Source organism: Aulostomus chinensis, chromosome 16 (genome assembly GCF_037954235.1).
Source record: "Aulostomus chinensis isolate RoL2024-O1b breed Wild chromosome 16, RoL_Achi_v1.0, whole genome shotgun sequence".
Lineage (NCBI taxonomy): Eukaryota > Metazoa > Chordata > Actinopteri > Syngnathiformes > Aulostomidae > Aulostomus > Aulostomus chinensis.
This window is the reverse complement of record NC_141335.1, coordinates 25,973,599-25,999,618: the sequence shown is the minus strand read 5'-3', so window position 1 is coordinate 25,999,618 and position 26,020 is coordinate 25,973,599. Positions and strand designations below refer to the sequence as shown.

At 48.1% G+C, this 26,020-nt stretch overlaps 2 protein-coding genes across 15 annotated transcripts in view; one reads left to right on the top strand and one right to left on the bottom strand.

Annotated features, from left to right (window-relative positions):
• Positions 1 to 74: 74 nt before the first annotated feature.
• Positions 75 to 10,164, bottom strand: znf451 (zinc finger protein 451). 6 transcript variants are annotated; one of them, XM_086181193.1, is made up of 13 exons: positions 6,620 to 10,164; positions 5,577 to 5,637; positions 5,233 to 5,322; positions 5,033 to 5,146; positions 4,592 to 4,703; positions 4,260 to 4,410; positions 4,055 to 4,181; positions 3,809 to 3,968; positions 3,228 to 3,375; positions 1,640 to 3,135; positions 1,494 to 1,565; positions 326 to 391; positions 75 to 199 (listed from the first exon to the last, which is right to left on the bottom strand). In XM_086181193.1, exons 2-13 carry the CDS (start codon positions 5,631 to 5,633, stop codon positions 159 to 161), a joined length of 2,634 nt encoding a protein of 877 aa, XP_086037319.1. In that variant the 5' UTR covers positions 5,634 to 5,637; positions 6,620 to 10,164; the 3' UTR covers positions 75 to 158. The 6 variants fall into 6 exon arrangements, with proteins under 6 accessions (XP_086037319.1, XP_086037320.1, XP_086037322.1 ...); XM_086181194.1 differs by lacking the exon at positions 6,620 to 10,164 and adding an exon at positions 5,999 to 6,571 and having other exon boundaries at positions 4,055 to 4,148; XM_086181196.1 differs by lacking the exon at positions 6,620 to 10,164 and adding an exon at positions 6,119 to 6,570 and having other exon boundaries at positions 5,033 to 5,148; positions 5,240 to 5,322.
• Positions 9,225 to 26,020, top strand: part of LOC147247999 (microtubule-actin cross-linking factor 1-like) — a 98,033-nt gene continuing 81,237 nt past the window's right edge. For 7 of the 9 annotated variants that reach the window (XM_086181182.1, XM_086181184.1, XM_086181181.1 and 4 more), the window contains exons 1-4: positions 9,225 to 9,840; positions 10,033 to 10,064; positions 11,103 to 11,291; positions 15,827 to 16,040. In XM_086181182.1, the coding sequence (XP_086037308.1) occupies positions 9,660 to 9,840; positions 10,033 to 10,064; positions 11,103 to 11,291; positions 15,827 to 16,040 (616 nt within the window). In that variant the 5' untranslated portion in view covers positions 9,225 to 9,659. The remainder of the gene's footprint in view (positions 9,841 to 10,032; positions 10,065 to 11,102; positions 11,292 to 15,826; positions 16,041 to 26,020) is intronic. The other 2 variants (XM_086181187.1, XM_086181186.1) reach the window with 1 other exon arrangement.

Here is a 26,020-nt window from a genome sequence, read left to right as displayed (position 1 = left end):
CAGCCACAAACCCCCATTCCAGGGCACTCCAGCCAGGGGGACCATCTCCAAAATCATCTCAATCATAGGAAACGTAAAAGAGGAAACATTTATTGAATAGATTCTCAACAAAAATACAAACATTTTGCTGTTCGGAGGACACAAAATCCCTCCTGTCCTCAGAACTCCACCAGGCTTCTTTTAAGAGCTTCGTCCAACTCTGGAAGAAGAGAGAAGAGCAGTTAGCATCTGAGTAGACTGCAGCACCGAGTTAGGAGCTCAACACATCTGATGACAAACTAGACTGTCCCCAAAATAGGAGACAGACAGACACACACACACACACCTGCTGACTCTCTGTCTTCTTCTGCACTTAGAGCCAGCACACGATTCATCTCCTCGTCAGATTCATCTGTAGGAGAACCAACAACAACCCAAGTGTGTGACAAACTGTTGGCTGTGCTGCAGATGACATCTCAGTGGACCCTCAGGATTCTGTAGTACTGCAGTAATATTTCATCATTACAAGCTGTTGACTCCAACACAGTTTTATTCATTTCCAAATCAGATTTGAACAGCCTGTGACACAGCAACCTGCATCTTTTCTATACCAGTTTGTGTGTGAGCCACACGATACGACGCAGGTGCATCGACCAGCTTCACACCTCAACACCTCTGCCTGGGCTTCAGATTTGTAGTAGTAGTAGTAGTAGTAGTAGTAGTCGTAGTATTGGTACTAGTGTTTTATCAAGACACAACATATTCTCTAAAGTCCTTGCCTTACACACAGACAAGTATATACAGAGGTAACAGCGCGCAGTAATGAAGATACGATGCTAACAGATGGAAAGCTTTGACTGCTGGTTTGCAGTGGCATCACACCGAGGCGGGTTCTTGGTCCCTGAGCTGGTTCCAGTTGGTGCTGGTCATGTTTGGAACTGTGGAGCTTTGAATGTGAACCTCAGTGGCAGCATGGAAGGTTCACTCCAGACTTCAGCTCCTCCTTTATGACTTAGATTGAGGAGACTAAAGACCACACCTACATTTTGTGAAATACTCTAATTAACCATCATCTCCAGAGCCTGACAAGGAGACAGGGACTCGTCTCCAGGGAGCTGAGACGACGCGAGGTAGCTTAGCATTACGAACGGTAGTGAGTGCAAAGTGTTAGCCTACAGCAGGGGTGTCAAACTGGTCCACTGAGGGCTGTGTGGCTGCTGCAAAAGCAACACCTGATTCTACTCACAGCTCATTTGTTGGATCAGGTGTTGCTTTTGCTGGGTTGGAATGAAAACCTGCAGCCCCACGGCCCTTTACTGGACCAGTTTGACACCCCTGGCATGCAGCATGATGAGCAGATGATACTTTTTCCTGACGGCACATTACAGCTTTGAAAGGGAAGTGAGAATAAAATCAAAAGGACTGAAATCTAAAGTGGTCGAGTGTGAATGCCTACGCAACACTGCGCTGTGAGGGTGGAGCCTATGGGTGCCTGTGCATGAGCTGGAGCTTACTTTCATTTGTCTCACTTCTCTTGTTGGCCTGCTCCAGATTCAAAAACTTCTGCAGAGTCTCATCGTCCATCTCTGCAATAACAGTATACCATTAGACTTACTTGATGTGAGCAGAGTTGGACAATACAGTTCAAGAGCGGATGTACCATTCGTCTCAGGTTTGATCTCCACAGCATCAAGGATTTTGACATCGGTGGGTTCTGCTGTCTTGGCTCTGCTGCTGGTCCTGGAGCTCCTGCAGGGCTCCAGCGGGCAGTGCTGGGAGTGATGGTGTTTATGGAAACTTGGGACATCCTGAAAGCATTCCTGGCAAGTCTGGCATTTGACATCAAAAGTCTTGTCCAGGTTCAAAGCTGTGTGTTTGGTGTGGACGTGAGTCTTGATCTGTGCGTAGGAGGCCACAGAGACGCCACAGGGAGCGCACACGTACTGGCATCTGCTGTCCGAGGCCAGGCTCCTCATACACTGCGTGTACATGGCTTTCATTTCTTCTTTGCTCCTCTGGGAGCCCATACATGGGCACAAGGAAGTGGAACTGACGCCTTCAGCGGCAGCAGCAGGTTGGACTACCTCTACGTCATCCATGCAGTAGTAGTCCTTGCTGTGGAGGCTCTCGTAGTGCTCCAGGAACTCGCCCTCAGAATCAAACTTCATGCTGTCGCAGAGTCCACAGAAGTGGGAGCTCTGAATTTGGCCGTTGTGCTCGTTCATGCAATGTCTGCGTACGGTGGACTCCTTGAAGAACTTCTGTGGGCAGTGGGCACAGATGAACCTCTGGAAGCTGTGACTGCTCACGTCCCTGCAGTGTTTGTGGACTGCAGCCTCCGAGTCAAAGATGTCCTCGCACATCCTGCACATCCATGTTTGAGCTGCTGAAGAAGGGACATGTTGGACTGTGGGTTCGGAGGAGAAGTACATGCCGCCGCCACCGCCGCCGCCACTGGTACATGGTTTGGTGTCGCTGACCGTGGCGACTTCCTCCGGCACGTCTTGTTCAGTAAAGAAAGTGTGTCCGCGGTGTGTTTCAGACACATGTGACAGGATATCTTCAAAGCGAGGCATTTCTACGCTGCACTTGCGGCAGTAGAAGAGGAAGTTGGAGAGATGCGCTCCCCCGTGAAAGCGACTCATGTGCAGGCGGGTGATTGAAGACTCTCCCATGTGTTTGCCACACACGCCACACTGATGGAAAATTTGGTTCACAGCCAAGAGATGCGTATTGGCTGCAGCTTCCTCTGAGAACTGCAGACCACACTCGCAGCACCACGCCCTTGCAGAGTTTCCGCTGGTGCTGCCATTAATACCGGTGCTTAATCGCTGCCGTTTGGCTGGATATTCATCACACTCGCGCCTCTTCTTGTTTCTCTTTTGGAAAGACAAGTCAGCGCCTTTGCCCTGGTCCTCTTTAGCTCTCTGGCTTTGCTGGCTTTCACTAAACCTGCTGTACTGAAGAAGCGCTCGCCCCATCGCTCGGTTGACCTCCACATCGTGCTGCGTCGACTCCTGGTGCCTCTCGATGTCGCCCTGGCAGAAGAAGACCTTGCAGCAGAGGGAGCATTGCCCTCGCACTTGAAGCTCCTTCATGACCTGCACTACTGTGGCATCAGCCTTGGCCACAGCACAGCCCTGCCTGCAGTGCACACTGAAGAGAGACGGAGACAAACGCTCATGTCATTAGATCCGGCTGTCATACTAAATAATCACATGATCAAAATAATTCCTTTAGAAACTTACTTGAAGTGAGCTTGCGCAACCTGATGAGAGGTCAGTATTTTGTGACACAAAGAGCAGCGCACAGTGAAGGGAACATCCTTGCACAGAGCAATGAGACGACTCTTAGCTGGTTGTGGGACGGGAACTGGCATTGCTCTTCCTTTGCATTCTTAAGGAGATAAGACACCTTATCAGCACCTTGTTGGACAGAACTTGCTCACTCTTAGGGAAATCTACTTCATGTCCATCCTGAGCCACACATTAAGGTAGAGAGACCCTCCTCTCCTCTGTGTAGCATTAGGCTAATGCTTCCCACCCACTGCCAATCGTTATGCTAAGCTAATTAGCAGTAAGCTTGTCTCTGTTGGTCTCTGCTCCAGGAGAGAGGGGTCTCTATCCCATCTGTCTCTCAGAGGGGAACGTGTTCTGTGGCTCTAGCTCCCTCGAGATGGTGGTTTTCTAGATGAATTCTCGTGGCTGAAGCCTGTCGATCATGTATTTCAATCCAAACGTGCATTCAACAGTTGATTTCATGAGGATGTGTAGAACCAAGGAAATGTGTGTGTCATAGGGAAGGCGTGTTTTCCTGTAAATGAACCCACCACTCATGGGGAGGGACTCTGTGAAGTGGTTTTTGGCAGACATGTGCTGCAGACACTCGTCCCGGAGGTTGAAGAGGAGGTAGCAGGCCGGGCAGGAGAAACACACGATCCGCTGGTAGGTTTGAGAGCTGCTGTGACCCTCGGGGTCAGACGAGGACACCTAGAAACCAGGACAACCCACAACAGCATCTTCTGTAACTAATGAAGCAAGTATCACAAAGCAGAGGGCTTTCAAAAACTGCATACCTTCGATTCAAAATGTTTCCTCCATGCTTCTTTAGTCTGAAAGTGCTGACAACAGGCAACGCAGGCGAAGAGCTCCGATGGTCCCCCTTTGAGGCTGATCGTTGGATCGCAGGGAGAGTGATCGAACCTTCATGGAAGACATTCCACAGATAAACGTGCCACAAAAATGGTTCCGACTCACTACAAGCGAATATTTCAGACCTACCTTTTCAAGTGCCCGTCCAGGAGGGAGGCGTTGTCGTAAACTCGACCACAATTAATTACTGGACAGGTGTGTTTTGTTGAGCTGTTACTGGGGAGAGAAAAACGTCTGTGTCTTCTTCCAGAACCAAAGCCGACCCTTCCAGGTCCAACGCCTCCAAAGATGTAAGAAAAATACGGCAAACTGAATGAAACTTCTCTTCCGAGTGTCATAGCATTAATCAGTGAAAATACTTGAACCCAGCAGGACCCGTCCCAGCGACCTCACCCACTGGCTCGTTTTGCACGTGATGATGGGATAACGAAGCCGACCTCTGACCCAGGTGAGAGACGTACCTGGCATCTTCAGCCACATGTCCACGCAGCGCTTTGCTTCCTGATTCATTCCATTTGAAGGGTTGAAGGCGAGCTCCTGCTGTCCACGGACTCTCAGCAAGTTCTGCTTCTCCTGAGGAAAAAGACAGAGCTCAGCAGGTCCTGCTGTGGTTGACCCGTCATCACGTAACTGTGCAGATCTTCCATGTACACATCAGAATGTGTTTGGAGTGAAGAGGTTTGTCCATTGTGGTGAGCTGCTGCCATTATTTCACGGCTGTCGTGAGTCCATGTGGAGGAAGTCAACGTTATTGTCAACACAGCAGATGTGCAGAACAGGAACAGCTCAAGACACCCACTGGATTAGTGAGTACTTGAAAGGAAAACTACACTTTTGGGGTGACGTATTACTTCTATTGCAGTCTGACAAGATACCAAGCAAACAACTGAATAATTTCTGACCTTGAAAGCTTTACATTTGTCTGCTCTTTCCCGTTTCTCTCGCGCCACCTGCTGTGCCAGTTTATCCAGAGTAGATGTGACATGTTCTTTATGACGACTGACTTGATCTTCCACCTACAGAGGAACACACACTACAATCAAAGACCATTCCACTGTCTGATGCAGAGCAGATGGGAACCTCGAGGGTTACGAGTTCTCACCGTCCCTGTGAACGACGATGAGGAGCATCCCTCATCCTCGCTGTCACTCAGCAGATCGACACATTCCACGACAGGTCTGAGACGACCCTCCTGGGGAGAGACCAGCCTGAGAACTACTGCCGACCAGCGAAAACCCAGAACAATGTTAAACTGTCTGTAGCTCCTCAATATGCTGTGACCCTGTTTATGTGTATAATATCTTGAGGATGCTGCTTCAAGATGGAGACCTTACAGTAGAGCTGGATCAGTACCAACATGAGCACTGGGACTGTGGGATGCTGACAGCCTCCACACGTCCCTGACTCCCGGGAACCGCCCAGCAGACAGGCTGACACGTGACTTACTGATACGAACTCCACTTCTTCTGCGTCATTCTCGTCTGCTTGATTTGGAGAAGACATTTATCTGGAAAAGGAAGAACAAACGTCCGCTACGTCAGATCCAACTGTACACAGGCGTGTGTGTGTGCGGGGGACAGAGGGTCCCGAGCGTAGCGTTAGCTTCAGGTCCTTAGGGCCAGACACCTCTATAAAGCAACTGAAGCAACAGTCCACAGCGAGCAAAGTGTTGTAATTCACTGTTGCAAACATATGGAAGCGCAATATAACGAAACAACCTAGGGGAGCTAGCGGCTAGTTAGCTGTTTACAGCTAACGAGTTAGCGCGCTCCTCAGCGGGCCTCTGACAGCAGGCAGTCGAAGATCTGATGGAAACATTTAAGGGCGTGGAACAACAAATGAACGATATCTGTCTATGGATATCTCACCTTAAATAATCCCGACCCACTAACCGAGCACAACATTGGACCAGGTTGAACGCAGTAGCCTCTTCGTTCGGGTAAATGGCGGTTATCAAACCGGCTAGTAGACGCGTTACCGCCACCTACCAGACCGGAGCGGAATAGCAGCGCGCTTCTCTTTCTCGCTCCCCCGTGCTGCCCCCTGGCGGTGGGAGCTTGGAGCAAAAACCCTCCAGGTTGTTGTTGCAGTGCTCCCCGCCGCCACAAGCAGTAATGACCCCCTGACGCGTCTTCTCACGACGGTGTTTTCTCGTTGTGTTGCTATGGTGACCACAGCAGTTGCCCCACTCGTTCAGTGGTGGACGATGTAAAACTGAAAACTGAACAGGTAGAACTCGGGGCCGTAACACACACACACACACACACACACACACACACACACACACACACACACACACACACACACACACACACACACTTGTCGTTAATAGAACCATCAGTCAATGGGATGAAGACACGAGCTCTGCCCTGATTAATGGCCTTTTAGGTGAATCAGATGAATCAGTCTGGGGGTTAAGTTACGACTTCACGTTTAAAAGGAGACTTTTCTCCACACATTTCGGGTCTTGAAAATGTATTTGAACTTATGGCAATGAACTGGTGGGGCAGAGGCTCCCCCTCCCCTTGTCACTAGTGCCAGGTGTCTTCAACCTTCACCTGTGCCATCATTGAGCCCTCGTAGGTGTAAAATGCTGAGCTGTGTCCAGGATGGCCGCCACGTGAGGTAATATAATCCATAATCTAATGTTCCACACCTTCAATTAAAACGAGAGGACATGTGGTCACGTGAGTAGCACCTGTTTCTTCCTCCTACTTCCCTGCAGAGACCCCTACTGTCACAGCAAGGAGCATATAAACAAACTTGACAGCCTCGAGACCAACACCTCTCAGTGTTTGTACGCAGAGAAACTGAATCCTGATTCTCCTCAGCTTCAGGGAGAACATTCAGATCCAAACCAGAGAAATCCAGTCCACCAGAGCTGAAACACTCAAACACCTTTAGACAGATTAAAGGCGAGTTCACTGGTCTGTTTCTGGTGTGTAACGTAACTGGTGTGTAAAGTTACTGGTGTGTGAAGTAACGGGTCTGTATAGTTACTGGTGTGTAACATAACTTGTGTGTAAAGTTACTGGTCTGTATAGTTACTGGTGTGTAAAGTTACTGGTCTGTATAATTACTGATGTGTAATGTAACTGGTGTGTAAAGTTACTGGTGTGTAAATTTACTTGTCTGTATAGTTACAGGTGTGTAAAATAACTGGTCTGTAACGTAACTGATGTATAAAATAACTGGTGTGTAAAGTTACTGGTGTGTATAGTTACAGGTGTGTAATCTAACTGGTGTGTAACATAACTGGTCCGTAATGTAACTGGTGTGTAAAATAACTGGTGTGGAAAGTTACTGGTCTTCATAGATACTAGTGTGTAAAGTTAATGGTGTGTATAGTTACAGGTGTGTAACCTAACTGGTGTGTAACATAACTGGTCCGTAATGTAACTGGTGTGTAAAGTTACTGGTCTTCATAGATACTAGTGTGTAAAGTTACTGGTTTGTATAGTTACAGGTGTGTAACCTAACTGGTATGTAACATAACTGGTGTGTAAAGTTACTGGTCTGTATAGCTACTGGTGTGTAAATTAACTGGTGTGCAAAGTTACTGGTCTGCATAGCTACTGGTGTGTAAAATAACTGGTGTGTAAATTTACTGGTCTGTATAGCTACTGGTGTGTAAGTGTACTGGTATGTATAGCTACTGGTGTGTAGGGTTACTGGTCTGTATAGCTACTGGTGTGTAAATTTACTGGTCTGTATAGTAATTGGTGAGTAAAGTAACTGGTGTGTAAAGCTACTGGTGAGTAAAGTAAGTGGTCTGTATAGTTACTGGTGTGTAACGTAACTGGTGTGTAAAGTTACTGGTCTATATAGTTACTGGTGTGTAATGTAACTGGTATGTAAAGTTACTGGTGTGTAAATTTACTCGTCTGTATAGTTACAGGTGTGTAAAATAACAGGTCTGTAATGTAACTGATGTGTAAAGTAACTGGTGTGTAAAGTAACAGGTGTGTAACCTAATGGTGTGTAACAAAACTGGTCCATAATGTAACTGGTGCGTAAAGTTACTGGTCTTCTTAGATACTAGTGTGTAAAGTTACTGGTCTGTATAGCTACTGGTGTGTAAAATAACTGGTCTGTAAAGTTACTGGTCTGTAAAGTTACTGTAGAGTAATGCTACTGATGTGTAAAGTAACTGGTGTGTAATGCTACTGGTGTGTAAATTTACTGGTCTGTATAGCTACTGGTGTTTATGTTTAGTGGTATGTATAGCTACTGGTGTGTAGGGTTACTGGTCTGTATAGCTACTGGTGCGTAAAGCTACTGGTGAGTAAAGTTAGTGGTCTGTATAGTTACTGGTGTTTAATGTAACTGATGTGTAAAGTTACTCGTGTGTAACGTAACTGGTGTGTAAAGTTACTTGTCTTTATAGTTAGAGGTGTGTAACATAACTGGTCTGTATTGGTGAGTAAAGTTACTTATGTGTAAAGTTAGTGGTGTTTAAAGTAACTGGTGTGTAAAGTTAGTGGTGTGTAAAGTTACTGGTGAGTAAAGTTAGTGATGTGTAAAGTTAGTGGTGAGTAAAGTTACTGGTGTGTAACATAACTGGTGTGTAAAGTTACTGGTCTGTAAAGTTATTGGTATGTAAAGTTACAGGTATGTAAAGTTACTGGTGTGTAACGTAACTGGTGTGTAAAGTTACTGGTGTGTAACGTAACTGGTGTGTAAATCTACTGGTCTGTATAGCTACTGGTTTGTGAGGTTACTGGTGAGTAAAGTTACTGGTGGGTAAAGTTACTGGTTTGTAAAGTTACTGGTGAGTAATGCTACTGATGTGTAAAGTAACTAGTGTGTAATGCTACTGGTGTGTTAAGTTACTGGTGAGTAATGCTACTGGTGTGTTTTTAAAGAAACAAGCCTCCTCCTGTAAAGCAGCGCAGAACATGAAGATGTAGAAATGGTAACTGAATCAGACATCAAGAGGCTTGGCTGCGCCTGAAAAGAGAGCAACATGGCGTAATGACAGCTGCCCTGACGACACACCCACGTCACCTCTGTGGTTTCTCCTGTTTGATTTGAAACACAACGTTCATCTCTTCTGACTGTGGAGCTTTGAATGATATCACTCCATCCAAAATTACGTAATCCTCCCGGTCTGGGATTTTTTTTAATCCTTCCTACCCCTGAAAGTGTCTGCGCATTCGACTCGGCTCATTTCAATCTTCCTGTGTCCCGCACTCAAACTCAACCGCAGGAACTCCTGAAAGAGGCGCCCCTCTGTTCCCCGCAGCCTCGAGCTCCTGGAGGACGAATGTCGCTCTGAGTTGCACCGAGCTCTGCTCCTCCAGCCGTTGCTGCTGGGATGGATGGACGGATGTGCTGACTCTCCTTCCCTGCTCCTGCTGCTGGAAATAAATAAATAAGGCCGGCCTGTGTGCTGAGTCACACGTTGTACCTCACAGCTATGACACCAGCAGCCTGAGCCTCCTGCTCTGCGGTGATCCTCCACGTCAGTCCGTGTGTCAGCGGCAGGAGAGGCGCCAGCTCCCTGCGCTCTCCATCCCGCCCGTTAGGATGATCGCTGCGGCGTTTTTGGTCCTCTTACGACCCTACAGTATTCAGTGCGTGTTGCTGCTGCTGCTGCTGCTTCTCGGGACCATTGCGACTATCTTGTTCTTCTGCTGCTGGCATCGCAGGCTTCGCAATGGGAAGCATCCAATAAAATCAGTGCTGTCCGGACGCTCCAGGAGCCGCGGTGAGTAGCGCAGGCGGCGGCCGAGTCCCAGCACCCTCCCCGGGGCTCGGCTCCTTCATTCCCTCGGGGTAGCCCCGTGGAGGTGCGGGGCTAGTTTGTGTTGAAGCATGGGAAGTCAATGTTGATGTCATCGACTGAGCATCTTGACCAGATTCTAATCTCTCATCCTAACGTGTGTTGTCTGTCCTGTAGTTGGCCTCCGAACGCATCATTTTCGATCCGAGGTAGGATGAACTTTTGCAATTTATTATTATTATTGTCTGATTCCGTCAGTAAACGCATCACAGCATCAGTCTGGAGTTACACGTCATCTTTCATGGTATCATTTCAAGCAAAAGCCATTTTCTCAGACTCCTGTCCAGGGCTGCATGACTATTTTAAGGACCGTAAGTGCGCAATGCGCATGTGTCATCAATAATTTAGGTGATTTTGCAGTTTCATCTGTAGAAGGTTACAACTTTTCCTAATGTGTTCTTAATAACAACAGCCATCTGAGATACGAGAGAACAAGTTATTTTTCTGAATTTTATAAGCTGGTTTGTCATCTTCATACGTCAAGCGAAGCTTCCTCATTTCCGTTTAAAGGGGGTTGTTTTTCAAAATAAAATTAAGAAAAGCTGAAAAGGTTATTTTATATTAAAAGTAAATGATATGCACAACTATCATTTAAACTTTGCTGAATGTTGGTTTAATCAATACTTTTAAAAGTCTGTTAAATTTGTCTCAATTTTACTTCATGCTCTCTCCAATGGTCATCAGTTTATTCACCACTAGCCTGCCACCATCAACAAAGGGATTACCTGCAGTAGTTACTGAGTGTCAGTCAGGATCCCTCAGTTGCAGCACCAGGAGTGAACTACAGCTCGTTTTAGTTTGGTGAGTCACTGTACCATGTCAGGACTGTGGGTCTCAGCACTGTAGCTGAATCACATCCCGGGACACCGAGGAAGGACAACGCTGACCTGGAGGTTGCAGAGCAGTTTAACTCAACCTAAACTAATTTAGTTGAGCAATAAATGTGTCTTAAGTGGGACAAACACCAGGCAGAATGACGTCATTCAGTGTCCTATAGTGCAAAGTTTGCACTTGCAGTTGTTTGGGTCTCAGTATCATCTGACACACCCCTGAATCTGAGGTCCCGCCTTCACCCGCAGGTCAGCAACACCCAGCAGGAGCGCAGCGGCAGAAACCCTGATGATGATGATGGTGACACAGCTCCTCCCTGGACTGCTCTCAGCTTGTCCTCTCCTTCTGCTCCACAGGGCTTCAGGCACAGTCCCCGTCACGCGAGACGGAGCATACATGCTCGAGTGACAGAGGAGAAGACGAATCTGGTCGAAGTTCCTGAGAGCAACCCAGATTCATCATCGACACTACGAAAACGCAAAGTGAAGAAGAGAGTCCTGCCAGAGTTTTACCAGTCGGTACAAGTCACGCCTACACGCAAGCCAGTACGTACCCTGTCTGGCTGTGGTGCATCAGTGATGTGGTAACACGCTCCTCCCTCTGCAGGGCCTTCAGTGAGCCTTAGACGCCACTGAGGGTTCGATAACTCAAGGTCAAAGGTCCATGTCAGCCGGACTGACCTCGTGTGACCTTGCGATGTGCTGCCTGGTTATTGATCCGCTGATAAAATCAGAAGTGCATTTTTACATGAGATCATCGATCTCCCCCTGTAGCACAGGTACAAAGGCCTGGGGCGGTCAGAGACACAGAGGATTAGCATTTGTCTCCTCACTTTGAGGCCACAAGCTATAACTTGTTCCCTCGATGTAGTCATTTTTAGGCAACATGACATCACGTGTCCCTCTGTCTAGTTATGTTGAGGCCACAGATCTGAAGTGATTTCTGTCTCTTTCTTTCTAACTTGCTCCTTCAATTTGATGAATTAGTGGCCACAAGATGATAAGATAACTTGTTCCCACGCATTATTCAAGGAAACATGCTACAAGTCTCCACTGCGGCTGCTCCAGAACAGAGGCACACAGCTCAGTTCAGTCTTAAACATGAAATATCAGACGTAGCCTTTAATTATTAAGTGAGAACTACAGTAAAATGATACAGAATTTGTCGTGAGAAATATCTCTGTCACAGCACACACAGTTGAATCATGCGTCTCCTCTGGTTTACATTCAAAAATATCTCTGATTTATGGATCATTAACGCTACCTTTCAGTGAGCTAATTCCTGATCCTCACATGCTAACGTTTTCCCGGCCTGCCTCCACACAGTTGTAATCTACCTCATTCAGCCCTTCACATTCACTCATTCATAAACTGATGGTGGAAGCAGCCATGCAGGGTGACAACCAGGTCATCGGCAGCAGTGTGGAGGCCCTCAGTCCCCCAGACCGTCTCTCCTTCCTGAGATTCAGCTGCGTGCGTGAACTCTGCCTCCGCCATCGCTGCTACACCTTCCCTCTAAGCCTCTAACGTTTATTACGTGTCCTCATCGAGCTCAACATCCCAGCTCTCTGCTGACTCACCAGCGTTACAGGCGCTATATGTTCCTCCAGCTCACAGCACCACTTCAGAATAAGAGCATGACCACTGGTCCACCCACTCATCAGTTTCGGGTTGCACGGTTGGATGTGCTCCTCGCCCGTGTGTTGCGTGGGTATGTGACATCCTTCTGTCCTCTCTGGAGGCTTTGGGCTTCGTCCGATACTCACACGGGTTCTTTCCTACAGAGAATTCCACTTTTGTTAATCGAGGTTTGAGCCTCCAGCACAAGACGTTGAGCTGAGTTTGGTACTTGGACTGTTCAAAGACTCGTATTGATCGGTGCAGAGCCGCAGTAACCTGCCTGCCTCCAGTGCTGGTGTTGAGATCATAGCATGACAGGGCTTCCTCTTACTGACACAGAGGCAGCCGATCAAAACGGACAAAGACACTCAAAGGTTAAAATATGAAATGGAAAAATTAAGTGATAAGTTGTTTGAAAGACAATCACCGACCACTCTGATGATTGTTTCAATCTTTTTTCAAGCAAAAACGTTCAACATTCCTGGTTCCAGACCCTCAAATATCAGGATTTGCTGCCTTTTTGTCATTTATGACAGAAATTGAAGTCTTGAGGCAAAGTATGATCACGCTCACTTTGCAATGGGAATTTTTCACATTTTCGTGATATTTCATCGATCATAAGAAATCTGTCTGCTGTTTGTATTTGTGTCTGTGGCTTGGTGATCAAAGCCAAGATGAAAGGTCATAGGTGGGTGAGATGACAGGCGACTGAGTTAACACTCAAAATAAGACTGAGATGAGAGTCAAAATGACTCAGATGACAATGTTCTCCTTTGATGCTGTCTGCCACAGATCAAAGATCAGAAATGATTGACATGAGTTTACGATCAGAATAAGAGGCTGAGATGACAGTCTGATGACTACGATGACAGACCGAGATGACAGTCAGATGACTAAGATGACAGACCAAGGTGACAGTCAGGTGACTAAGATGACAGACCAAGGTGACAGTCAGATGACTAAGATGACAGACCGAGGTGACAGTCAGATGACTAAGATGACAGACCGAGATGACAGTCAGATGACTAAGATGACAGACCGAGATGACAGTCAGATGACTAAGATGACAACCCGAGATGACAGTCAGATGACTAAGATGACAGACCGAGGTGACAGTCAGATGACTAAGATGACAGACCGAGGTGACAGTCAGATGACTAAGATGACAGACCGAGATGACAGTCAGAATAACAGACTACAACAAGATCCTGGCTACCCAGGGTGAGCCAGAGATGACATGATGAGGGAACTACGCTGACAATGACAGCCAGAACGACCAAGCACAAAGTCAGAGATCAAAAGAATCATCAGGGATGTTTTGTGATGTCACACTACCAAAGGTCTTTCACTCTATCACTTTTGATGCTGGAATATGAAGTAGACCATGAAGTACTTTGTACACTTCAACACCCCGACCCTCGCCAGGAAACTACCTTTCTGACAGGGTTCATCTGCAGAAACTTTACAACCAGGGACAGGTTTGGATCACATTGTTCCAGCTTGTACTTGAATCTCTTGGAGAGACGATTTCATTATTTTCATGGTCATCTTGGAGGTTGTAGTTTTGGTGCTGGTGAGGTGTGCTGGCTCATAATACCGGGACCCCTTCCTAACGTTTGGTCACATGATTCAGATGAATGGGACGGCAGGAAGTACGAGTCCACACCATTGAAGCTCAGGAGCCCCACGACAACAGCCTTCAAATATCAATCACCTCCTCCATCAAACTGACTTGATGAAAGAGGAGCACAGGTCTCATGAATCCGCCTGCCGGGGGTTTTAATGCTTTGGCTGATCGGTGAGTGAGAGCCAGGATGGTGTTTTACACAACACTGACATGTTCACGCAACTTTATGAGTGCAGAATGTGGGTTTGCATCCTGGAGTAACGGTGGACGCGTGAATGTTCCTGGCAAAGACCGTCAAATAATTCACTGTCAGCATCAAGTCTGAAGTCGTCTTTTGTAGGAGTATTTGAGCAGTAACAGCTCCTGCGTGAGTACTACTGGGCATGAAGGAAGAATGACCAGTACTGTAAACTCTGACCCAGTGGGGGGGGGGGGGGGGGGGGGGGGGGCTCTAATCTGTCAGCTGTTCTTATCCCAGTTTGCTGCTTACAAGTGAGTGTGCGTCTGACTCACACACACTTACTCAGGAGTTCAGCTCATAATTATTTCATGATTGTGAACGTGAGCGTTCCTGGAATTGTGGGTATTAATGAGCAAGCAGGAAGCTGGTGAAGTTGCTGTCCATTGCCGGTTTTGACCCTGAGGAGACACCATGGCGTGATGAAGAGCGTCATCAGGCTGCAGCTTCATCACACCAACGCCAGACAGCAGCTGTTCTCCATCGCAGGGTTTCTAACACAAATCAAGCTGTCAGCCGACAGTGACTGACAGTGTTCACGGATGCCAGATCACAACGTTAAAAGGTGACGTAGAGCTTCACCTCCCGAACACCTGGAGAAGCCCCAGGACTCCTGCATCCCTCCTCGCCTCCTGCATCCAAACTCCTTCAGACCCGAACTTTTATTTCACCTCTACGTTCATTCAAGCACGTGCAGTGACGTCATCCAGGTGTTTCCTTGGAACCCCGCCTTCTCCGCTGCCGCCAGGCTGAGTCAACATCCTGCTGTCTAGCTCACCGTCGGGTGTGTCTGCGGGAGGTTGCAACACCCGTCCATTTTCTCTGTTGATCTTCATCATCATCGTCGTCATCGTCACCGTCGTGGGTCAGGCGCGCGCGAACATTATTACGTTTTCAGGGTTTGAGTTGAAAACGGAAGCATCGACGTGTCACTGTGGCCCCCAGGTGAACAGACGGGGGGAAGCAGCCAGCAGCACCTCCATGCAGGGATGGCGCTCTAACACCGGCGCAGCTGCTGTGGTGTGGCCGATGACGCGCAGACACATGCAGTCTGCTCTCTCTCTCCCCCCCTCGCTCTCCCTCTCTCCCCCTCCATCCCAGCCTGCTCTGCCTCGACAGCTCTCATCGCACCATCCCCTCCTCTGGAGATCTGACATCACCTCGCATCCCCTCATGTTCCGGTAACGGAGCCGCTGGTCGGAGCATCTCTCGAAGGGCGTGGCGCAGTTACAGTTCACGCACGGAATGCGGGTGTGAGGGAGGGGGGCAGCTAATAACGGACAGACAGGATCGTTGTTTGTCGTCCTCAGCTGACGAGCCTCCATGCACAGCTCCGTGGTAAGTGTCGCCGCCGACCTGGCGGGGGAGCCAGACACTGTCGATCCCGCGTCGCCTCAGTTGGTCTTTTGTTTTGGGGAATTGCGGGCGCTTCTCCTCACACCTCCACGCGCTCCCATTCACGCACATTGATCTGCGATGGTGAGAAATGTCAGGATGTGCCACAGCCACGCCACGCCACGCGCGCGCGCGCTGTTCACGTCGCCTCCTCTGTGAGTGTGTTTGTGTGAAACCGAGCTTTTGTTCTTTGTGTGCCAGAGCTCCAGCTCCGGGAACCCTTCCCTCCGCTGCTCCATGTCCTCCTCCGTGGACCTGTCGGACGAGGACGACTACAGCGGCAGATCCGGCTCCGCGTCCCCGGCGCCCGGCGACACGCTGCCCTGGAACCTACCCCGGCACGAGCGCTCCAAGAGGAGCATCCAGGGAGGGTCGGTGCTGGACCCCGCGGAGAGGGCGGTGCTGAGGATCGCAGGTGAGCCACGCTCCAGGGCACGCGGGGATATCACGCGTGGCTCTTTGCGTCTTTGTTGGTGTTCGCGGACTGCAACTGGTCTGTTGTGGTGGAGTCTGACTGGGCTGAGGGTGATTCAGCAGTTCACACTCAGGTGTGAGAGGGTGAGAGAGAAATGCCCGCGCTCTTTGGGAAGTTTTCAGCCCAAACTTCCCCTCTAGTGGGACCTTAACGACGTGGAAACAGTAGACGTCATCTGAATGAGCCATAAATCTGTCGCGTGGGGGCTATTTGGGGGACCGGCAGGTGCACCACGATGAATCTGAGGTGGACCAGGTGACTCCGGGCTTCACACACAGAAATACGCTCAGGCCTTTTACTCCAGTGAGGTCAGAGTTGAGGCGGGTTCGTGGGCTGAGACTCACCCTCGGGATCAAAAATTGGATGAAGTCACGTAAATAGAGCGACACTTGTGCAGCTTCCTATCAACTCCAGGGAGGAAGTGTCTGTGATTGGACGGAGCGCAGCCGAGGGAGGGCTGGAGGGCGTTTCCTCCCCGAACAACAGCGCCGATCACTCCTCAGTAGTGCGCGCGCACGCACGCACACACACACACACACACACACACACACACACACACACTCCCTGTCCCTGTCCGCCGCTGGCCAGTCGGGAGAGCCCGGGTTATGGCTCAGTACGCGCCGCAGCAGGCTCATGTGCTCTCGGACGAACAGGAATACCTCCAGGCCTACGAGGACGTGTTGGAGAAATATAAAGGTAGAACGGCTGGCTGATGTTGTTGGTGCTGTGTGACAGTTCAATAAATGTCAGAGTGCCTCCCCTCCCTTCCTCCCTCTCTCTCTCTCTCTCTCTCTCTCTCTCTCTCTCTCTCTCTCTGTCTTTCTCTCTCTGTCTTTCTTCTCCATTCACAGCTGTTTTTTTTTAATCTTTGCTGTAGAAAAAAGTGGAAATATTTCCAGCATGACCTCAACTTCAGGCTTCATTTGAGGACAAAGGCTATAATATCTGTGACTTGTGTGTCAGTCACTGGGAGCCTGAGCTCTGGTGTGGCTCTGGTGGGCGAGCAGTTGTCTGAGGGAGTATCAGTGCTGGATGAGGTGGAGGCTCCAGAGGCAGCAGGATCAGCTCCCACCAGAGGAGCGTGTAAGTCAGTGTTCCTGTGACGGTCACGCTGGCTGACACGGCCCCGCTCAGGAGGTTCTAGGCCCAGCCAGCGGAGATGCGCTGGACAGGAAATCAGCCTGACAGCTGCGGGGTTAACGCTTGTGTGTCCAGGCTTGTAGCGACGCACGTATCCACCCTGAGGGCTGTCATCAGTGTACGCTTGCTGAGCCACGCTTGCTAATTTGACCATGCAAGTCTCAGTAGTCATGGTTCCATCGTCTTATTTTGAATTATAACGGCTGATTGAAGCAGCAAAATGTGGTAAAAGTGTCTGAATCTCATTTAAAATGTTAAAGACTCTCTTGAGGTGTTTTTGCTTTTTTCAAAGACGGTCTGCGTGTTGGTCTCTAGACATCACATCCATCAATAAACGCTACCAAAGCTGCAAGTACAACTTGCCCAGCTTGTCCAACGTCTCTCTTGGCCTCCTCTCTTTCTGGTTTGTCACGTTGACTAAACCGCCACTTTCACGCCAAACCAGGTGATGGAAATGCATCTAATTCACCTTCTCTTGTTTTGTGACTTTTCCGCTGTTCGCTCAACAGTCAAAGATCTCTTTAGAGGACAGAGCTGCTGTGTTTACAAAAAATCTGACAAACGTAGAAGAGATGTGTGATGATGTCATGCTAACCACACATTCGATTTCCTACTTTTCATCACCTACCATTCATTCGCCGCTCCTTGTAACTGATGAGGGCTGTGCAATATTGTATACAGGGTAGCGTGAGACCGAGACAGTTGTGGTACCGGAAAAGTCTCTGCTGCCCTACTCAACACCAGGAAAGGGAGACTAGTGTGTTATTGTGTGTGTTATTGTGTGTGTGTGTGTGTGTGTGTGTGTGTGTGTGTGTGTGTGTGTGTGTGGCCAGCAGCAGTCAGCTGGCTGTAAAACACTCTTGACTAGATGCTAATGGATCATATGATGCAGCATCATGAAGGAGATATTGCTCCGAGTCTGCAGCGCTGCCACAATGACAACCACTGAGTTTTGCTGCTGCCGCTGATCGACCTGCGCTGCCGCTCGCTGGTGTTGGGGGGATTTGTCACTCTCGCTGGTTGTTGCATGAACGATGAACCTGTCAAAAAAGGGTAAGACTTTGTGTTGGATCTCATTATTTCATCATTTGTGGTGAATTTGTCAGCTCGTATAATCCTGATGTTCCCGTCCTCAACCAGTTCATCAGGTCATGTTTTGTAACAGTTGCAGTTTTGCTCATCAGCCTGCAAAGAAATATGAGTTTTTGGTTTGATCCGGACAGGAACTCATCTGGTTCCATTGAACTCCTAAACATTTGTCTCTTCAAACGCAAGAAAAACAAATCCAGCGGGAACTGTTGGGCCACAAGGATTTATTATTGAGAGGAGGGGACTTCGGTAAAGGTGTGACATCGTAGCTGCTGTGTGAGGTTGTTGACTGAGAATGTTGGCAAGTGATGAGTCAGGCAGTAAAAGATCATTTATTTCTTATAATTCACACAAAAGTTGTCCAGCAAAGGTAAAGAATGCTGAAGTAATTGTATTGTAGTACGCAGTGTAGTGAGGGAATGAAATGTACGTTCACTACAACAACAACAACAACAACAACAGCAACAACCTTCCCAGTACTGTGAACGGCTCAAAACTCTAGGATTTGAATCCATGTTTCATGTAAGTTTGCTCATCCAGCCTATGGATTCCTTTCTCCGGGGCACTGACCCGTTGCTGGACAAATGCCTGTATTGTTTTATGCTTTGTACTGCAGTTTTCTGTGCTGTGGATGTGATCAGTCGGAGCCTCCAGCTTCTCAGCATGTGATGAGCAGAATATAAATGGACACAAACAGGAGCAACAGTTACTAAACAACCTCGTAAACAGAAACAGCAGAGAGACTCGGTTTTTGTCTCTCCACATCATCGTGTGATTGTTGATATAATTTTATGTTCAGACAGACATGTGATGGAGTCAGCACTGAGTATCTGGTGTGTTTGAAGGCTACTAGGTTTGTGAGTCCCCTCACTTGCTGGTGTGTTTGGCTCCAGACTCATCAAACCCATCTCAGATGAAATCAGCCACCGCTTCCAGAGAGAAGATGGGAGTGTCAGACACACGAGCTGTGGTGCAGGCACCCGATGACCTCCACTCTGACCTGTCGTGAACTCCCTGTGGTGGACATTTATTGACACTTGTCATGAGAGAGATTATTACAGTGTAAAGTAGTGTGCTGTGAGTTGGGGTTGTGTTTGGGACTAAACACAGAAGTATGCATGTTGCTGTTAGAATGCCTCACTAATGAGGTATTAGAGTTAATTACACACTTAACAGTGGACTGAAATTCAATGCAGGCTTTACAAAGGCAGTAAACTTGAGGACTGAGTGAACAACGTGGTTTCTTAGACACGCTGAATAGTGCTGGGCAGTATAGGATGGCTGTGTTCTAGCAAAGCCTGTTTGGTAGCATGAAGCAGGAGTTCCCACACAGCTGACCACCTCTGACATCAGGACAGATGTCATGGATGAGACATTTGCTGGTCCGCTCAGCTCCTCGCACAGTTGACTTTGTTTTAGGGCACCATGTGGTTCCGATGGTCTCATCTGACTGGAATGATTGTGTTTTCCTGCAACTGGAAGCAAAATGACAAGTGTCATCACTTGGACTACTGACTCCAGTAGGAGCGGGAGAATGTGTCGTCTGAGTTGCTGGTCGTGTGGCTGAATGCAAGTTTGAGTTCCTTTCTTCAAGGACCGCACCAGCTTTTGTCTGAACTCCCCAGAACCAGACAAGGAGGGAAACCCTCCTCTCCTCTGGGCTGCACCAGGGACCTGTGACCCACAAAGACCAGTTGACTGCTAGTTAGCTTAGCACAGTGAGTGCTAGTCGGTGGGAAGCTATTTCATAATAAATGTTATGCACAGTTAGTGCAGACAAAGGTTTCAGAAGTGCATATGATGACATTCGGTGAGGCATGCTAGCACTCCCACCCACAACCATTCATTGTGCTAAGCTAACTAGCAGTCACAGCCTGAGGCTCTGACAGAAGTGCATCTCTATTCTTGTGTGGGCACAACAGACAAGAAGAGCATTTCCACAGAAGTTGGTGTGTTCTGTTTCTAAAGACGTCTGGAAAATGGGAATTACACGTACATTTGGTAGAATAGGGAGAGCTGCCAGTTGCTGTCTGAGAAACTTCTAGAAATGCACATTGCAGGTTGTTGGAAACACAAAGCCAGGCTCATCTATGACGCTGATCTTGATCTCACAGATGTTTTTCTTTGTGCTGTAACTTTGAGGTCTTCCAGATCCTTGTGACTCACCAGACCTAACAGATATATTATACATGAGCCTTGGAGGAGCCCTGTCAGCCAGCAGAGCCTCTCCCAGGCTGTGGGATGATGGCTCTGGAAGGGCGTGGTCTGCCAGTCTGCATGTCATTTCTGTCATGAATGTTGTAGTTTGCATTCAGCCCTCATCTCTTATTACCATTAGGATTTCTGTTGGTGTGTTAAGGAATATCTGATTATTCTGTTCTGGCTTTTGATCCTGTATAATATTAGCTGCCAGTAGTGTGCAAGAGAGCTTTGTGTTTTTGCACAGTCACTGCCTTTGTCCATCCTCCAGGGCTGCGCCCTGCAGCCCAACCCCTCTGCTCCATGTTGACAGCCCACTCATCACATTCAAACGGCCCAGCGGCCCACACACACAGCAGGCTCCCTCCATGGAGGCTCTCTGCTCCCGTACAAAAGACGCTTAGTTGTTATTGGAGCTGCAAACCAGTTCCAGCGGCTCGTTCATGTGTCAAGTTGACGGCGGTGGTGACGCAGTTGAGAGATGTGAGCGTCAGGGAGACGCTGTGAAGGTGGTGCAGCAGATCGGCCCCACCTTGACCGGGTGTTGCTGGCCACAGTTTCACTTTGTCTTTGTTTTGTACGTGACGGAGCAGAAGAACCTTCTGAGCAGATGAGAAGCCCAGTCGGGCCTGTGTTTGGCTCTCAGGTGGTGGCCCCCGTGATTCTGTCAGTGGGAGTGGGGCCAAAGAGCCTCACACACCTAAGATGACCCGTGTGTCACTGTTGACCTGGAAAATGCAACTTTGTGTGGAACAGTTGCTTCTGAATGCCACTCAGAAGGGACAAGCTGCATCGGTTTAAGTTGATCAACTTCATCAGTCACGGTCAGACAAGAGATGCAGCCCTCAGGACCTGCAGTGGGTTTCACTGTGTGAACTCGTGTACTGGAACACGACTACTCTGAAATACATCACCGTGTCCGCGTAACCACGCAAAAAATACTCTTGAAGGTAACAAGAAGTCACGGCAGTTTCACAGCACAAAAATCCACAATCTGAGTGAATCGCAGCTGTTTTAAGCCATTTAGCACGATTTGCTGCAAGTGTATGAGTACTGCAAGAGGAAGTTACAGTATAAATATTTTGGCCCCCCCTTTTAATGTCAAACAACCATTCCTAAAAAATGGAAACACTTTTTTTTAATTGGAATTCTTACAAAAACCAAGCAAACCTCCCAGTTTTACCAGGAGTTACAAGCCAGACTCATGAGTGCGTCACACCAGTTTATCTGCAGTCACAAATCTAACATTTGTCTCCCATTAATCGCGATCTGTTCCATCGGGAACAAAAAATACTGAAGACACAGAAGCCGGTTCCCAGTTTGTTTCCTGGTCCCTGTGGCCGAGTCGAGGCTTCTCCTGCTCCGTCAGGCTCTGGAGGGTTAAATCAGCATCATTTTCATTTTATTATCTTACGTCTGGCTGATTGCTATTAAACTGAATAGTCTTTTGAAATATGCCTCCAATGCAGTTGCTTGCAGCCGCACTCTATCTGCGCCTGCTTTTTAGATTAGCGAGTGTTGTATTTATATGCTGTCATGGTGACGGGAAGAGCAGCATGACTGAACCTCATTCCAGCGCCGCTGCTATGAGATCATCTTGTGTCTGTGTCCCACCCCTGACTCATGCAGCTCCAGCGGCACCACCCTTCACCACCAAATACAGGCGGCAGTGAACAGACATGGGGGGGCTTCATCTCTGTGTCTGACATCAACAGACATCAAGGTGATATCTGGTCAGCACTGAGGAATCAGCATCAATCATGGAAAGATGAGCATGAATATTCATCATCATCATCATGGTCATTAGCAAACCAAATGCTGGAGCAGCTTTGATCGAAGGCTCTTGCTATGACCCCCCCCCCCCCCCCACCTCAATGCTGCTGCTGCTGGGGTTGTTGTGGTCCAGGCCTGTTTTAGAGGAGAGGCACCAAGAGGGAACCTGTTATAAGTAAAGCTGCTTACTTTGGTAGAATAGATAATTCCTTTATGAGTTGATAAAACATTTAAATAGATTGGGCGGCCCGGTGGAGCAGTGGTCCTCCCTGTGGCCCCCCAGCAAGAAGGTTGTGGGTGGAGCCCCGGCTGCAGCACGGGGTCTTTCTGGGTGAGTCTCCATGTTCTCCCTGTTCCTGCTGGGTTCTCTCTGGTACTCCAGCTTCCTCCACAGTCCAAAGACATCAAGAGGGACCAGGTTAATCCAGACTCTAAATTGACCGTAGGCGTGGCTGGGAGAGCCAATGGTTGTCTGTCTCTATGTGTTGGCCCTGCCATGGACTGGTGACCTGTCCAGGGGGAAGGCTGCTGGGATAGGCTCCACCCCCACCACCCTGAACAGGATAATATTATATACTTGTATGTATGTATCTGTGTGTGTATATATATATATATATATATATATATATATATATATATATATATATATATATACATACACACATATGTGTGTATATATACACATTTACATATATATTTATATATATGTGTGTGTGTATATTTAACCACAATTGTTTTGAATCAATACAGAAATTCATGCAGCACAACTGAAATGTGTCGAGGTGATCTGTCCCTTTAAGAGCAGGATTCCTCTCCAGGCAGAATCCAGTGTGTGTGCGCGCGGGTGTGTGTGTGTGCGTGCGTGTGTGTGTGAGTGTGTGCGTGCGTGTGTGTTTGGTTCATGAGGGATCATTCAGTATTTTGTCTTCAGTCGTGGGGACCCTCAGAATTACAGCTTAACAACCCAAAACCAAATGTTACTGATGACTTCTCGACTGGGCCACACTCACACTCAATAATTCACGGTCTGGATTTTGCTTTCATTAATTTGTTCCATGTCCCAGTGGAGGCCTGGCCGTCTGAAGTGAAGCTGTAGGAAGCAGCAAGTCTGCTCTCAGGCTGCAGAGTGAAGCGGGGGCAGACTGGACCGGCTGCTTAGAAGGATGGGCAACCAGTTTCAGTTCGCGCTCCGCTGCATAGTTCACATGCTGCCCCGCCCGCCTGCGGCCGCCTCAGACAGCAAACTCGTATTGTCACTGATGAGGAATGACAGAAATGCCTCATCTCTCTTGTAGCTTGGTTTACTGCTCATAGCTAGACAGCATGATGACAACGCGCTGATTCAATTGCAGGTCGGGAGAGGAAGGAAGACATTTTGAGCTGAGTCATCATTCCTCTGCAGGACTTGCTATTGTGTACCAAAGCCCTCTAAAAGCTCAGCATCTGAAGGGAAACAACAGCTGGACTTTGGGCTCTTTAGGCTGCTTGGTTTTTTAAGTGCATTTTCAGAATCAGGTCGTTCGGTCAACGCGAAGGTGAAACTCAGATTGAGACGATCATCTTCCTGGTCTTAGTCCCTACGTGTCGCTGGTTGTGACATGAGAGACATAAAACAAGAGCTGTGTGGCCAGAATGTTTGGCGGGTCCTTGTCATCCGTCAGGAGGTTCAGGGCTTTTCAGTTTAGCCTTAATGTGTGTTTTGATTCGCCCCCGTTGGAGGTCAAGAGGATTACGCAGCTGAATTCTGATTGCTGGGACTTTCTGACTTTGCCCTACTCAGAATGGACGGATATTTTAGGCTCTGTGACGTAACAAAATGCCAGAGGGTGTCACCAGACCCGTGTGCCAGAATTTCTCCAGAGAACAAGAAGTGTCTGTGCTCAGTGTGAGGTGTTGCGCACTGGCCTGCTGCGTTTCCAGTGGACTGACACCTATGTTTTTGGAAGCAGTCACTCGTGTTCACACAACCGCACAACGATCATCATCTCTCAAACTTCTGTTCTTGAAGTATAGATGAACCCAAGGTCTTACATCGTCTCACTAGGACATGAAACACATTCAACCCGTCTGCATGCAGTTTCTTGGCGGGTCCCGAAATGAAGGTTGTCAGCTGATGTGGCCTCAGTCTGAGGGGCAGCATGGTGTAGGGTTGTAGCTATTTATAGCCACGCCCATGTGCTTCACCGAGGGCTGCAAATAAAAGTCTCAGGAGCTCCGCGGCCGCGTGCTTGAATGCTGGACAGGTTTATGCAGCACCGACCGCATAACAACACGCTGCCGATGACACGTTCACGCATCACAGTGACGTTTTCTTAGACGGTTTTGTTCAAAGGACACAAGTTCAGCTGTGCTGTGGGGAAGTTTGTCATGATCCCTCAAACATTAACCCCTTAAAGTCAGATGTCACAAGCTTTTGATTGACACTTGAACAGCGAATCACAGGGCTTGTTAGGAGGGAGGATTTCTACAGTGCAAACTAACTATAACAGTGAGTGTTTGTTAAAGGGAACACCGTCCATCATGTTTGGATCCAGACAACCAGAAAGACCCTCGTCTCCTCTCGGCTGCACCAGAGATGCAGGGCTGCACCAGACGGCTCGTTAGCTTAGCAGCAACGAGCGTTCGCGGTGAGCCAGGGGAGACAGATGCCTGAGCCATTCTTAATAATACATTTTATTTTTAATGCCCTTTTCATCACAGATCTCAACGTGGCAAAGGTTAAAAACAAAGAAAAGATAAGCAGATTAAAGAAAGAAAAGAATAAAAAGCGGTTAAAATCGTACATAAAAGCAACTAAAAGGGGCTGAAAGCTTTGCTAAAAAGAAATGTCTTAAGACCTTAAGATGTCTTAATGATCATTCTTAACCATTTAGACAACTAAAACATGCCTAGAAGACCTGGATAGACTCTTCAACATCCAGGAAAGCTCTTATTTCTCCTCCTCTGTTGCAGAGACACACTTGAAATAAAAACAGAAGAAGCTTGGCCTGTTGGCTTCTATGTAAATGACTTTGCCTCAACACCCATTGATTGTTCATTCTTTTGGATTCATGAACATAAATGGTGTAGATGTTGGTTTTCAAGAGAGAAGCATGCAAAAGTTGCCTCAGGCAGTAAAGATCAGGTCTGCACGAGTTAAAGAACTTGATACAGAATAAAGGCATGATTAATAATAAGTGATGTCAGAAGAATCCAGTGTCACATGGGTTGAGATGAAGCAGCACATCTGTAGTGCTGTTTCCTCAGAAGATCCTCAAGAGGGCACCAGCATGTTAAAGTGGCTGTGAGATTCTGGCTCAGGCGTCTTCATTTCCTGCTCCTGCTGCATGTTGCTGCTGTCCATGAAGCAGCTGAAGACCAGCATGACGCAGACCTGGGGTCATGACCTGAGCTGGTGACCACAGGCCTGTTATCAGTGACACGCTGCAAATAGCCAGCGTCTTTTAGTGCGTCCTCAGTGACACAGCAACATTAGCACCTTCCTGTGGTTTTTCTATGAGCTGACTTGGGGTTTGATGTGACAGAGGGGTGTGTTGCTCCCTGCGCTTGCTCAGGCCTGAGAAGTCTTGATCTGGATGTGAAGAGGCAGTCATTGTCAGATCAACCCAGTTTCCAATTCTCTGAAGCTTTTGCATGTTCACTATTTTTAGATGATCTAAATGTACGAATCTGCAGAGAGAGCAGAGGGAGGTGCTTCCTCCTGAAGTGAGACCCATTTT